The sequence below is a fragment of the Delphinapterus leucas genome, chromosome 7, assembly GCF_059928025.1.
Source record: "Delphinapterus leucas isolate spDelLeu-1000000601 "Yukka" chromosome 7, BTC_Dleu_Yukka2, whole genome shotgun sequence".
Taxonomy (NCBI): Eukaryota; Metazoa; Chordata; class Mammalia; order Artiodactyla; family Monodontidae; genus Delphinapterus; species Delphinapterus leucas.
This window is the reverse complement of record NC_143135.1, coordinates 90863625-90879525: the sequence shown is the minus strand read 5'-3', so window position 1 is coordinate 90879525 and position 15901 is coordinate 90863625. Positions and strand designations below refer to the sequence as shown.

At 36.3% G+C, this 15901-nt stretch overlaps 1 protein-coding gene across 1 annotated transcript in view; it reads right to left on the bottom strand.

The window, feature by feature from the left end:
• HTR3B (5-hydroxytryptamine receptor 3B) overlaps positions 1-15680 on the bottom strand; it is a 32555-nt gene extending 16875 nt beyond the window's left edge. The window contains exons 1-2 of the mRNA XM_022559165.2: positions 15635-15680; positions 10224-10384 (exon numbers count right to left, since the gene is read on the bottom strand). Coding sequence (XP_022414873.2) covers positions 10224-10384; positions 15635-15674 — 201 coding nt within the window. The 5' untranslated portion in view covers positions 15675-15680. The remainder of the gene's footprint in view (positions 1-10223; positions 10385-15634) is intronic.
• Positions 15681-15901: the final 221 nt, after the last annotated feature.

The following is a 15901-nucleotide window of genomic DNA, read 5'->3' as shown; positions in this document are numbered from 1 at the left end:
TGACACCACTTTCTTCCAAGTTTTACTGGCTGAGAGAGCCTGAAATAGATCATATCTCACCCACTAACACACAAAAGGCACAGTTCTAGGCTTAGCTGCAATCAAAGAGGGCCCCCCCTTAACAATGGAAAAAGTCCAAAATGTTGTTTCTATTACTGAGAAATATAGCTTTTAGCTACTCTTTCATAACAAATATACTTTTACATCTATGAAATGTCCCAACCAGTTTCTTTATCACTGTCATGACAAGTTGTGAATATAACTCATTGACTCAGTCATGTGGCTGGGGAGGAAGGTCTCTACGTATTAATGTTTCATTTTCACTGTCATTTTACCTAGTTGGTTCTTATTAACTGCCATGTTGATGCCTTCGCTCGATTTTCTCTTCCTGCCAAGCCCTTTGTCATGTTACACGTAACAATAGTGTCAAGAATTTTTTTCCTAATATCTTATGGGGGTGTCTGGGAAGATTTGTCATTCAGCCCTAAAGAACACAATGTCAAAAAGAAGTTTGAAGCTAAAACTGAAGTCTTTTTTTTGTCAAGGGAAACAAGTTTCTCAATGCCAGCTGGTGAACATAATTGGTTCTCTGGTGGCATTATTCACGCTTTTCCCTCTGTGCATCTCTTTCTTTTTTTTCTTTAGATGCCTTCCATCTTGTTTGTTAAAAGCAAAGGATATTTCAGAGAATTGGAATTCATTAGCCTTCCTAACAGAGGGAGTCTATTTAGATCTAAATTGGTGGTTAGCAAATATACAGATAATTCCTGCACATTCTTATTTATCTTTCCCAGTTCCAAAGACTATAGAAACAGATGCCTCAACGTCTGGCTGGGAGTCTCTAGTCAATGGACTGGAACACAAAGGAATCTTGGATTCGGAATTGACAAAACTCAATAGAAACAAATGGAAACTCATCCCTGTTAGTAGATTATCTCTACAATCAGATTTCCCTAAGGTACACATAATACCCAGAAATTCTAAGACAAGACTGTAGTCTTTCACGTAAACAAAACAGGAGGCAAAACATAACGGAAGGGAGGTGCACTGATGAAAGCTGGGCTGAAAGCTCTTCACTCCAAACAAAAGTTGCCAGCAGTTCAGCTGTTGGTAGATGTATCCAACAAGTTATCTGTTCACATTGGGAGTGTCCTTGTCTGAGCAGAATTTGTAAGTGATTTTTATCAAGTCCTTCAAACCGGCCCTGCCTCTGGAACGAACTTTAGGAGCAGCCCACCTGAATGTAATAGAGACATTTGCAAATTATATTAGACTAAGTCATTCATAAAGACAACCCTAGAATTGTACTCACATATCTTAATTAGTTGGTTAGACATATATCTACCCAGTAGCTTTGAAGTAAGGTATACTATGCTGCATATTGTGGGAAATAGGACCATGAGTTAGAAAATCCTTCCCTCAAGTAGCTATTAGTGTATGTGACATTTTAACAGCTAACTATGGGCATTAAGAAATACACATACTTCGTTGGATTCAAAAGAGGGAGACATTGCTGTCAGTTTGGAGAATTGAGGAAAATTTCTCTTAGGAGCTGAGATTTGAGGACTATAATATTTGATAGATGGCAAATGAAGAGGAAAACACATGCATTGGAGGAAATAGCAGAATTAACAGCATATAGGCAGGAAACAAGAAGTTCAGGTTCCTTGTAGCATTGAGTACATGTAGAAGATAAAGTTAAGACAGTAGATAGGGATAAAACTAGAGGGATGGAATATAAGATTTTTCCATATTTCTGAAGGCAAGTTTTCCATATCCAATAAAATATGTCTAACATATTTTTGTAAAAAATTAGTATACTTCACAACAGTGGAGAAAAGCATATCTTTGAAAAACTAACGGTGTTCTCCTTACCCACCATAAGGGATATAATTTTATTTTCTTTTATTGGGGTAGGAAGAAAGAGTTAGATTAAAACTTTCAATTTGATACAGTTGTTCCAAGGGAATTAGTAAAATAAAGACTTTACTCCTTTTCTTTATCTCCAAATAAGCCTCTAAATGAAAGCCTGAGCAATTCTACTTCACCTTCGCCAATATGAACTCAGAAAGTAAAAGAAAGAGGAGAGACCTAGAAACCTGTCTTCAGCTCTTAACTCAAGGCTGATTCTATCTCTTCCCTGGAGTTTCATATAACATGGTTCATATTGTGTCTTTATTCAAATCATGTTTTTCCCTTTGGACAATGTCCGATAAACAATATAGACATAATAACCCACTGACAACTAAATAGCAAGGACTAATATCTCTTAAGTAAGTGAAGATGCAGCCCCAGAAAATTGTCTCCCAAATTCTAGTTCAACATCCAAATAGAAAAGAGATTTAAAGGAGTTTTCTATTGGGGCTTTGTATAAGACTAGGTCTTTTGGATAGTAAGGGTGGCCGTTTTCTGGCATTTAATTAAACAGTAATTTCTAGGATCTTAGAGTACTTTTACTAGTGTGAGTGGGAAAATAAAGCTGAGAAAAGTGAAATTGTGTGCTAAAAGGAGGACTTTTTGTGTTGCATTTAAATGTACCTACTTATGGCCACATAGCACAGGGAGATCAGCTCTGTGCTTTGTGTCCACCTAGAGGGGTACAATAGGGAGGGTGGGAGGGAGACGCAAGAGGGAGGAGATATGGGGATGTATGTATATGTATAGCTGATTCACTTTGTTATACAGCAGAAACTAACACACCATTGTAAAGCAATTATACTCCAATAAAGATGTTAAAAATAAATAAATAAATGTACCTGCTTACGAAGAAATAATGAGTAGGGGTTTATCTAAGCTCGAGGAAAATTATGCTAAAATAACTTCATTGGATAAAAAATAATTTAAACCATGTTATAACAGAAAATTTATACTTTCAGTTTTGAAGTATTTTTCATCAATTTCAATACCTGAGTCTCAGTCAAAAAATCAGAGTCTATGATTCATAGTGCAGCACTAAGATATTAACATAGAGAAACACGTCCATTAAAATAAATTAAAGAGAAATTATTGAATTATTTTTTAAAGTACAGTAAAATAATAACACTGTATTATAGGGCATATTATATATGTAAGTGTAAGGGGAACAGGTAAATAGAATTTTACTGTTGTAAGATTTGTACATTTTATATGAAGTGTAATAACATTAATTCTAAATACATTGTATTAAGTTAATGATGGATATGGAAATCCCTAAAATAACATCTAAAAATAATACACAGAGGGATTGCAAAAAAGCTAATTTGATTTCAGAGGAACTAAAATCAAATATTAAAGAATATTTAATTTATCCAAAATAAGGCAGGATAAGAGGATCAGAAAACAGAAAACAGATGCGACAGCTAGAAAACAAATAGCAAGATGGTATTGGTAAATGGACAAAACACTTCCATTAAAATGCATAGGTTGACAGGTTAAAATAGCAATACCCTGGAACACTACTCAGCAACAAAAAAGAGTGAACTATTGATACACACAACAACTTGGATGAACCTGAAGGGAATTACACTGAATGAAAGAAGCCAACCTCAAAGGTAAGATACTACATGATTCCATTTATATAATATTCTTGAGATGACACAATTATAAAGATAGAGAAGGGATTTATTGGTTGCCAGGGGCTAAGGGTTAGAGGGGAGAAAGGATTGCGGCTATAAAGCAACAGTACCAGGGAGCCCTGTGATGATGATTGTGTAGCTTGATGTGGTGGTAGTGGTGGTTACACAAAGCTACACGTATGATAAAATTATAGAGAAACATACACACACATGCAAATGAGTATATGTAAAACTGGAGAAATCTGAATAAGCACCAAAGTCCATTTTCTAGTATTGATACTGTACTGTATTTACACAAGATGTTAACATTGGGGGGCATTGGGGGTGAAGGGTGCACAGAACCTCCCTATAAATTTATTAGCAACTTCCTGTAAATTTATAGTTATTTCAAAATAAAAAGTTTAACAAAATGAAAGACCAAACTACATGCTCTGTCTAAGAGATGATTTTGAGTACCACAGAAATTGAAAATAAAAGGATGGCAAAATACATACCATGCAAAAAGTAAGCAAGAAAAAAACTTCAAGAAAAAGAATATTACCAGAGATAAAGAAGGGTATTTTATAATGGTAAAAGGTTCTGTTTGTTAAGAAGACATATGATCTTAAATGTGTATGCATCTAATAACAGGGCAGAGAAATAGACAAACCACAATTATAATTGGGGATTGTTATACCCCTCTCTACAAAATTAAAGAACAACTGGACAAAAAAATTGTTATAGGAGATTTTAACAATACTATAAACACATTTATTGAATTTACATTTATAAAACAGTGCACCCTTCTATTCAACATTGCACTAGAGGTTCGAGTCAGGGCAGTAGGAAATAAAAGGAAAGAAAAGCTATAAAGATTGGAAAGAAAGACATACAGCTTTCATTATTCACAGACAACATGATCTTTTACAGAGAAAATTTGAAAGAATATACAAAAAAGACTCAAAAATTAATTAGATGGCAGGGTCACAGGATCAAGGCCAATATATACAAATCAGTTATATTTTTGTATGCTAGTAAGTAACAGAGACACAAAATTAAAAAACATTTATATTATTAAAATTTTAATTCTCTTTCTTATTAAAAAATATCATTTATAGGGCTTCCCTGGTGGCGCAGTGGTTGAGAGTCTGCCTGCCGATGCAGGGGACACGGATTTGTGACCCGGTCCGGGAAGATCCCACATGTCGTGGAGTGGCTGCGCCCGTGAGCCATGGCCGCTGAAGCTGCGCATCTGGAGCCTGTGCTCCGCAACGGGAGAGGTCACAACAGTGAGAGGCCCGTGTACCGCAAAAAAAAAAAAAAAAAAAATCTTTTATAATAGCATCAAAAATGTGAAATACTTAGGGATAAATTTAACCAGATATGTGTAGAACACTGAAAAGCACTAAACATTATGCAAAGAAATTGAAGAACTAAACAAATGGAGAGATACACTGTTGTCATGGATTGAAAGCTTATTGTTAAGATGTTGATTCTCCTTAAATTGATCTATAGATTAATGCAATCTCAATAAAAATCTGGTAGTTTTTAAAATAGAAGTTGATGAATTTTCTTAAGTTTATATGGAAATGCAAAGCGCCTAGAAGAGTCAAAACAATTTTAAAACAGAAGAATAATGTTGGAAGACTCACACTATCTGATTTCAAGACTTCTGTAATGCACAGTAATTGCCACAGTGTATTGGTGTAAGGAGAAGTATATTGATTAGTTGGACAGAATAGAATCTAAAAATAGACCAAAACTATATAAAGAACTTCTGCAACTCAATAATAAGGTAATAAACAACGCTATTTTTTAAAAGGTAAAAGATTTGAGTGAATACTCTATTTTAAAAGATATACAGTTGACAAGTAAGCACATGGAAAGATGTTCAACATCATTAGTTTTTAGTGAAATGAAAGTTTAAAACCACATCGAGATATCACAAATCTACTTTGTGGTGACAAATCTACTAGAATGGTTAAAATTTAAAGAGTGACAATATCAAGTGCTGGCAATCATGTGGAGGAACTGAAACTCTCAGACATTGCAGGTGGAATGCAAAACAACACAGCCACTTTGGAAAACAGTTTGGCAGCTTCTTATAAAGTTAAACATAGACTTATACAACACAGCAATCCCACACCTAAGTATTTATCCAACAGAATTGAAAACGTATGCAAATGTTTATAGTGACTTTCTTCATAATTGTTCCAATTTGGAAACAACCCACATCACATGTCCAACAACTGGTAAATAAGTAAACAAATTGCAGTACATTTGTACAATAGAATACTACTACTGACATATGCAACAACACAACACTGATAGCTCTCAAAGGCATTATTCTAAGTGAAAGAAGCCAAAACTAAAGAATAAAATACAATATGATTCCATTTATATGACATTCTAGAAAGGCAAAACTATAGGGAGAAAAAAGAAAATCTGTGGTTGCCAGAGACTGGGGCTAGGGGGAAGGGACTGGCTTAAAACAGATGAGTTTCAGGGACTTCCCTGGTGGTACAGGGGTAAAGAATTCCCCTTACAATGCAGGGGATTTAGGTTTGGTCCCTGGTCAGGGAACTAAAATCCCACATGCTGCAGGATAACTAAGACTGTGCATCACAACTACAGAGCCCAGGAGCCCTGGAGCCCACGCACCACTACTAGAGAAGAGAAAACCCACATGCCACAACTAGAGAGAAGCCCACACACTGCAACAAAAGATCCTGCATGCCTCCATGAAGATCCCGCATGCCACAACTAAGACCTGATGCAGCTAAAAATAAATAAAGTCAATAATAAATAAATCTTAAAACAATGATGAGTTTCAGTCTATATAATTTTTACCTCAAATTTTAAAATGCATCAAAATTTCATAGGATACAGTTAAATTAGTGCTTGGGGGAAAACTTATAACTTTAAATGCTAAAATTATAAAAGAAAAAAGGTTTAAAATCAATGATATAACTTTCCACTTTAAGAAACAAGATAAAGAAGAAAAAATTAAGTACACAGTAAGTAGAAGAAAGGAAATAAAGATAAGAGTAGATATCAGTGAAATAGAAAACAATAAGGAAAATTCAAAACCAATATTTGGTTCTTTAAATAAATAAATTAAATTGATAAACATTTGGCAATATTGGTCAAGGGAAAATAAGAGAAAACACAAATTACCAACATGAGGAATGAAAGAGGCAGTATCACTGGAGATCTTTTGGACATTAAAAGAATTAAAAGAGAATATTATGAATAAATAAATTTGTAACTTTGATGAAACAGACAAATTCCTTGAAAAATACAAATTACTAAAACGGACACAAGAAGAAATAGAAAATTTGAATATTCCTATATATGTTAATGAAATTGAATTTATATTTAAATACATTCCCACAAAGAAAACTCCAGTCCCAGGTAGTTTTACTGGTGAATTTTATCAAACATTAGGGAAGAAAATTATCCATGTTACACAATTCCTTCAGGAAATTGAGGAGGGAACACTTTTCAACTAGTTTTATAAAGCCAGCATAACCTTGACGCCAAAACCAGAAAAATACATTACAAAAAATAAAACTATAGCCCAATACTCCTCATTAACATAGATGCAACCTACAATAAGTAGGAATTCAAATCCAGAAATATATAAAAAGGATAATATATCAAGATCAAGTGGGGTTTATTCTAGGAATGCAGGGGTGGTTTAACATTTGAAAATCAATCAAAAATAATTTACCACATTAACTGCATAAAACAGAAAAATCATATGATCATTCAAATTGATTGAGAAAAAATTTGATGTAATTTAGTGTCATTCATGATTTTTAAAATATCTCTCAGCACATAGAAAATAGGAGAGGACTTTTTCAACCTGATAAAGATCATCTATGAAAAATCTATAGCTAACGTCACACTTAATGGTGAAAGATTTTTCTGTAAGGATGGAAACAAATAAAAATGTCTGCTCTCACCACTTCCATTAACACTGTAGTAGAGGTCTTAGGCAATGCAATAAGACAAGAAGAATAAAGGGTACACAGACTAAAAAAGAAAGAAGTAAAACTATTTGCAGATGAAATGATTGTGTATGTAGAAAATATTAATCTGAAAAACTACTAGAATTAGTAAGTGAATTTTGCAAGGTCACAGGACACAAAGTCAACATACAAAATGAATCCTATTTCTTTATAATGACAACAAATAACTAGAACATTTAAAATTTTAAGTAATATTTATAGCTACATCAAAAATACTTTGGGATAACTTTAATGGAAATATGTATAAAACTTCTACATTTAAAATTATAAAACACTGCTGAAGACCCAAATAAATGAAGAGACATACCATATTCAAAGACTGGAAAACTCAGTATTGGTAAATGTCAATTCTCCCCTAAATTTCTCTGTGGGTACTACACCATTCCAAGCAAACTCCCAGCAGGTTTTTTTTTTTAATGAAGTGTGACAAACTGAATATAAAATTTATGTAGAAGTACAAAGGTTCTAAAAAGCCAAACTATCTTAAAAATGAAGAACAAAGTTCAAGGACTTACACTATCTGATTTCAAGATATCAGATAGTCTGACACTTATAAGTTAACTTAATTTTCAGCCAAGACATCACAGCAATTCAACGGGGAAAGGGAAGACTTTTCAAAAAATGGTGATGGAACAAATCCTTTCTAAATGCAAAAACAAAACAAAACACAAAACAACAGCAAAAAACTTTGAACTATGCCTCACACCATTACAAAAATTAATTCTCAAGATCACAGAACTAAATCTAAGGAGCTAAAAACTATAAATCTTCTGAAAGAAAATATAGGAAAATATTTTGGTAAACTTGTAGTAGCAAAGATTTCTTAGACAGTACCCAGAAAGCACTAACCATAAATAAAGAACTGGTAAAAAATGGACTTCATTAAATTTAAAAATTTCTGTCCATCATAAGACCCATTAGGAAAATGAGTAGGCAAGCCACAGACTGAGAATAAACATGTGCAATACATAGATGACAAAGGACTTGTGTCCAGAATATATAAGTAATCCCTATTAATCTATAATAAAAATACAACCAACACAATAAAAAATAGGAAAAGACTTAAACGGGTACTTCACAAAGAAAGATATATAAGTGGCCAATAAACACATAAAAAAAGAGCCCCTAATTATTAGCCATGGGAAGTATAAAGAAAAACCACAATGAAATATCCCTACACACTTACCAGAATGGCTAAAATTAAAAAGACTGATAACACCTAATGTTGGTGAAGATGTGGGGAAATGGGAACTCTCGTAGCTGATGGGCGGGAGTGTATAGTGTACAACGACTTTGTAAATCAGTCTGGCAGTTTCTCATTAAATGTACATCTATCCTATGAGAAGTGGCAGTTATTCCACTTCTAGGTTTTACTGAAGAGAAATAAAAACATATATACACCAAAATACTTGTACAGAAATGTTCACAGCAGCTTTATTCATAATACACTAAAACTGGAAACAACCCATATGCCTATCAACAGGAGAATGGATAAACAAATCATGGTATAGCCATAACCAAATACTACTTATCAATAAAAAAGAAAAACTACTGATATGCACAACAACATGAATGGAGCTCAAAAACATGCTGAGTGAAAAATCCAGGCACAGTAGGGAACATAGAGTAAATTTTCATTCTTAAGAAGTGCTAGAACTGGCAAAAATAATCTATGATGAAAGAAATCAGAACAGTGGTTGTCCTTGTGGATGGAGGGGATGATGATTGACTGGGAAGGAAATGGGGGATCTTTCTGGGGTGATGGAAATGTTTGACATATTGATAGGGATATGGATTATGTGGGTGCATGCAATTATCAAAACTCATACTGTGCATTTCAATATCTGTATATTATACCTCAATTGGAAAAAAAGTTTTGAGAAGTAAATTGAAAAACAATTATTAAACTACTTTAACAAACAAGCTCAGTAAAGTCTGCTTTAAAAGAAATCAAAAGAAATTTGGGATCTATTGATACTGAAGACTTTGTGATTAAGAAAAAGAAGAAAGAAGAAGCAGAGATAATTATACGGGCCATCACTGAGGGCTTCCTAAGACCTCTGCTAACTGCTTTACATGCACTTTCTCATTTAATACCCACAACAACCCATTTTTCAGACATAGTAGGAAAGATGTGCTTTAATAAACAAACCTTCCCACTACCCTTAGCAAATACCTTAGGTATAAATTCCCTTAAAAACTCAGGATAGCAAGGCACTTTTTTCCCCCTTTTAAAATTTCAGGCAGTAAGTTGTAGAAGTTGTTTCATAAACCTGCTACTATCACTAAGAAATGTGAACCATAGAAAATAACACCTATTACCATTTTTGGTTTCAGCAATGCTCATAAAATATGTTCTGTGACCTATGACCACAATTCTTAAAACATCTTATTTCTGTGAAATTCCTATTTCTAGGAACATTTTCTAGATATAGAAATTCCTGTTTCTATATCTGCCCTCACACTGTAAGTCAGGGGCTAGAAAGCATGATTTGCCTAATAAATATTTACCCCAGGCTCACTGCTGAGCCTAGCACAACTTCTCTATCAGCTCAACGAGAGTCTCAAGAATAAAACTTCTCCTAGACCCCTGCGTAAACAGCAGGTAGTTTTACAAAAGAATGGTGGGACTAGGAGATGGTAAGATGGTCCTTACCACATCCAACACAGCGCAGACAAACACATCCAGGTATACTGTGGTGGCCTGGGTCCCGTTGTGAACTGGCCTCACTTCCTTGCGATATTTTTGTAATAGCTGCTCGGTGAGATGATGCAGAGCAGAACTCCTGGGATGAGGGGTATCTATGGCCAGGATTCCTGAAAAAGAAAACGATCATCGTTTTCATCGTTTATGAAAATAAAAAGAACTTAGCATCTTTAGGACACTTCAGACTGCTCAGGACTCAGTGGCTCCTAGCAGGATATAGTTTTCAGCTCATCCGAACTGCTTAAGTTCACAGCCAACTAGCGGGCTTATTGGCAGACACTTGTTTAAAGTAAGCTGATGACATAGAAAATACACTTATGGTTACCAAACTGGCAAGAGGGGGAAGGGATAAATTAGGAATTTGGGATTAACAGATACACACTACTGTATATAAAATAAACAACAAGGACCTACTGCATAGCACAGGGAACTATATTCAATATCTTACAATAACCTACAATGAAAAAGAATCTGAAAAAAAAAATGTGTGTGTGTGTGTGTGTCTATAACTGAATCACTTTGCTGTACACCTGAAACATTGTAAATGAACTATACTTCAATTAAAAAGCAAAAAAAAAAAAAAAAAAGCAAAGTAAGCTGATGGTCTAAGTGCTCAATGGAGAAATCTCATTGTAAAGATAAATAAATCAACCCCATCTCTGAGGATGCAAACTTTCACTTACAGTTCCATTTGTACAACAATCTTGCATATTGGAGACAACATCCTTTCTTTTTTCCTGTATCACCCCCTCCCGGTACATAGGAGAAAACTTCCTATGCACTTAGCCAACATTTAACTTCCTCTTTGGATTTTTCTTTTGATTTTCTGTTCGTAATTCAAAATCACATAGAAAGCCCAAAGCAGAAACATGGACAAACCAGTTGAACACAAAAATTTGTGTGGATTTCTGAATAATGGGATAAGTGAGATTCCAATTCATATTTTTCTCCTCAAAAATATATCTGTTCTCTCACTCTGCCTTAAAATGCACTTGTCAGAAAATGAGATCTTCATTTTGGGAAAATTCTCTGTGGCTCCAGGGAACAACCATTTCCTATGACCCAGGAATCTTGATTTGTAGAGGAGCCGTGATTGGTGTTGAGGCCGAGAAGGCCAGGGGAAAGCAAGCAAGAGAAATGAGCACCAGCAATTGGAAGTGACAAATCTGTGAGGGCTTTCTCAGAATTGCAAAAAGATATTTTGTTCACCAGCTTTGCCGGCCCCTGGGGGATTCAAAGCTTCGCTAAGTCATTGGACTGAAGCAAATTGCACACCTCCCGCCAACAGCGCCTGAGTGAAATCTATCTGTAGTGTCCTGCGTGTGAATTCACCTCGGCTCTCAGCGGTTTTGATGGTTATTTTGATGAGCTGCTGAAGGTACGCGGGATCCAGCAGGAAACTGTAAATGAGATATCGTCTCCCCATGCGACAATCCTGTTTATACCCATCTCTTTATGAATGATGCTGGGTCACTTGCTGCCGCAGTCAGCAATTTCTATATTTATCAATGTCAGTGTGACCAAAATGCTAACAACGGTGCTGGAGGTGCAATTCCAGACTCATTGTGGGCAGTGGAATATTCACTTTCATTATCACCTGAACCGGGAATCTAATTAGCGTTTTAACTCCCTAACTATTCACCCGACAAGACGCCAGAAGTGTTAACAGCTATTCTGGCATGCGGGACTAAGGTGGGTGACTTGCATCAGGCATCATCTTTAGTTTTTGTGAACTGTGATTGTCAAAAAGTGTGCTGTGAATCTCTCTACCTGAGACTGTTTCTTGCTGGCGGACGCTGCGGGTAGAGATTTCTGGAGCCCAAAGCAAAGCTGGTCTGGTGCTTTTCCTGAGAACTTCGCTTTGGGCAAGTTCACTCTTACCTCCCTTGGAAGCTCCCAATTCAAGTCCCAGCTGGGGAACCACTGAAATGTGCCTGTTTCAATACAGGAAACCACTTGAGACAGAGTTAAGACATAATTCTGAGAAGTGAATGTGTGCTCCCTATACCCTCTGTTCATGGAGAGTCAAATTCCCCTCTGATACCTTTTCTAGGAAACAATCCATAGGTCCCCTATGGATAAACACATACTTTCTAGAATGTGTCATAGTCTTTGGGTAAAAAGAGAATGTTCTGGAAGCTGGAAATAGGAACAAAAGAGAAGCAGGCAATGATTGGAGAAAGATCAGAAGCAAACGGAAGTATGCTTAAATAAACTACAGAGGGTAAGAGTTCTTTGTTTAAAATGGGAAGAAATAATAAATTACATTTCTACTATGAGTGCAAATTTGCCTGAGGAGAAAGATCAATTAGAGGAGAGAGATTAAGGATTTAAGTGACCATTAATTAACAGTAAATTATGCCCCTTGAAAGCTAATGTGACATTCACACAAGCACTAAATGACTCACAGTTCAGTGATGTTTCAACAGACACTGATGTAAACTATCAACAGACCCAGGAAAGATTCCTCACTAGCTCTGCCTCCTTGAATGATAATAATCAGCTTCAAATAATTCACTTGTAAATTTCTGGAAAGTAGAATGTGTTAGGAACTGAGCTGTGAAGCACTTTTGGTGAAGAGAGATTTTAAAAAGTTAAGGATACAATAGAATTATTCCTTTGTTTTCCTTATTTCAACGAGTTACACACATGCCTATCTTAGAATGTTCTGGGCACTTTGATGAAAAGAGCTCTTTTTGCTTTAGTGAGTCTACCACCTTTAGGATTATAAGAGAATGATACTGAGACAGGCTGGGACCTGGGACCTAGGACCCTTTGCTGCAGTGCTTACACCTGGACAAATGTCTCCTTAAGAAGAAAAATACAAAGAAACTAAAAGGGACTAAAAATAACTGCGTGCATGTGCAGTTAGGGCAAATTATGGACAACAAGATACAAAAAGACCAAAAAAACCCAACTTCCACTTCTGAAGAGCAGGGAGCAAAAGCAGGGTACTGCACATGCCCCTGCACGCAGCACCACCAAGGGGGTGGGCAGACCACCTAAGCCTCCCCTCTGGCTGGACCCCTGGACACACCCCTACCCTCACGCCATTTAAGGAACCAGCTCCTCCCACCTCAGGGAGCGAGCAAGGGAACCTGTTACTTGTTTTTACTCCTCCCTGCTATATAGTAGGAGTCCCAATAGAGCCTTGCCTGAACTTCTTGTCTGGCCTCTTATCAATTTCTATTGATTAAGGAAGGCCAAGAAACCTGGTTGGTAACAATACATATATCTGAGATGTTACAAGGAAACAGAGGTTTGGGGGCATGGTACTACTGAATACCTAATACTGATTAAATAATTAGCTGTGTGCCAGGCACTGGGCTAAGAGCCCTTTACATGAATTATCTCATTTAACTTCTACAAGAAGGTACTCTACAGCCCCATGAAGGGTCACTTACAGGTGAGGGACTCTAGGCCTAGTGAGGTTAGTACCACTGAAGATCACACAGCTTGTAAGTGAGGAGGCCAGAATTTAAACGAGACTGATCTGGATGCAAAGGTCAAGCTCTTACTCTGGCACTACCCTGAACTGGCTCCCTGAGAATACTAGGTGAGTAACCCTTCAAAAGGAAGAGTTGCATGTTGTACATTTTTGGACAGAAACAGCGCATTGTTATTTTCTGTGTTTGTGGGGTTTTTAAGAATATTTATTTATTTGGCTGTGCCGGGGCTTCGTTGCGGCCCTCGGGATCTTTGAGTTTCATCATGTGAACCCTTAGTTGCTGCCTGGGGGATTTGTTCCCTGACCAGGGATCGAACCTGGGTCCCCTGCATTGGGAGCACGGAGTCTTAGCCACTGGACTGCCATTTGTGTGTTTTCAGGTCAGTGATATGTTACATTTGCATTGTAGCTTACAATTTCATAATGCTATCTTATTCGGTCTTCATGAATATACAAAATAAACAGTTAACTTATAGGGAAACAGAGTCTCTAAGAGGTTAATTGACTTGCCCGGGGTCACGTGGCTGGTGAGTAGAGTGGCAGGACCTAGATGGTTCTAATCCAGGCCCCCTACCCTAGCACATTGTCTCCTGGGTGCAGCGGTGAATTGGTGGTTGGTTCAGGGCTTTAATGTTTACAAATCATCTTGATATTAAACCAGTAAAAATTCCAAAGGATGAATTTTTCTGCAACAAATGTTCTCAGTATGATTTATGGTCAAGCACTGATTACGAGACACTATTAAAACACTTTCTCTGCCACAGTTAGAGCAAAAATCAAGCATAATGCAAAACATTAGAAAGAGAAATCTTGAAGAAGAATTTCTTCTGTTTTCAAACCTTCATTATTCTATTTTATCTTACTTAGTTTAATGTTCACAATTATTTTCTGCTAAGAAACCCATTTGACATTTAATGAAATTCCCTCTGTTTTCATTTTTATAATTAAGATATGCTTTTATCCTTTAAGTTCAACACCCAGCATTTTTATTCTTTAATAATAAGTGGCTATTTTTCTTCTCTATCCAATAAAAAAATCATTGCCAGCTGCTTGGCTACCAAATTCCTTCCTCATCTCCGTAATTGACTCATTCCACTTTCAGTTATATTTTAAAACATGGAAATTCAGATACGAGCTCTAGGAGAACCCTCAAGAAAGTGGGGTGTTGGGAAACACCAGCATAAACATAAATTTTTGATTTGTGTATATTTTCTAAGAACCAATTGTATCCTATTCAAATGGCTCAATTCAGTAGAGTTAATACTGGCACTATGGAATTTTAGTTTCAGAAATTTAGGGAAAGAAAACATATATACATATATATATATATTAGTTTCTAAAGTATTTTTAAGGGGAATTGTACACTCAAAACATGCAAGTTTATAGAGCTCGTCTTTAGAGAAACACTCATCACCTACACAGACTTTGTATGGCTGGATGTAAAGCCCCTAATACCAAAATGACATCCAGGTTTCTGTAGCTATGATGGATCCAAGGAACGAACTCTCTGGGCTACTAAAAGCCAAGACTACTTTGGATAATAAAAATGTACTATTCAGACATAAAAGTAAATCTGAAAGAGAATACCCCAAACCCTCAATGTCAATTGTTGTAAAGAAAGCTTGATTTCTAAGGAAGCAGAAATTTATCAGACAATTATAACATTTCAGAGCATATTTTCAGCCATGTGTAAAGCCCCACTGTGTGACTCTATGTGTATATACATCTATAATTGTAGGAGCAAAGTCGTAACAAATTGTTGGTCTCCGTGTAGCTTCACAGGACTGACATTTTACAGATGGTAAATAAAAACAAACACCTGTGACGAGTTATACAGCACAACGTAGAAAACCATGTCTCTAGCTTCTAGGCGTTAATATTCAAAGCCTAGTAATATCATTAAAGGACTCACCTGAGGCGGCCACCAGGACCAAGGGCCACAGAGGGGCCATTGAACTTGCCAGTGTTCCCCAGGCACTTCCAGAAGATGAGAAACACAAACTTGCCTATTGGATGGAATGCCGCTCAATCTTTCCTAAAAGACCTCCTTTCCATTCCGTTCTCTGTTTGCCAGTTTATGCTGTCCTCGCTGGTGCTATTTTGTAAACACTAAATGGGACCAAAGGCAGTACCAGCACCACACAAATGTTTTGGAATTGATGCCATTGCAATACCTCTT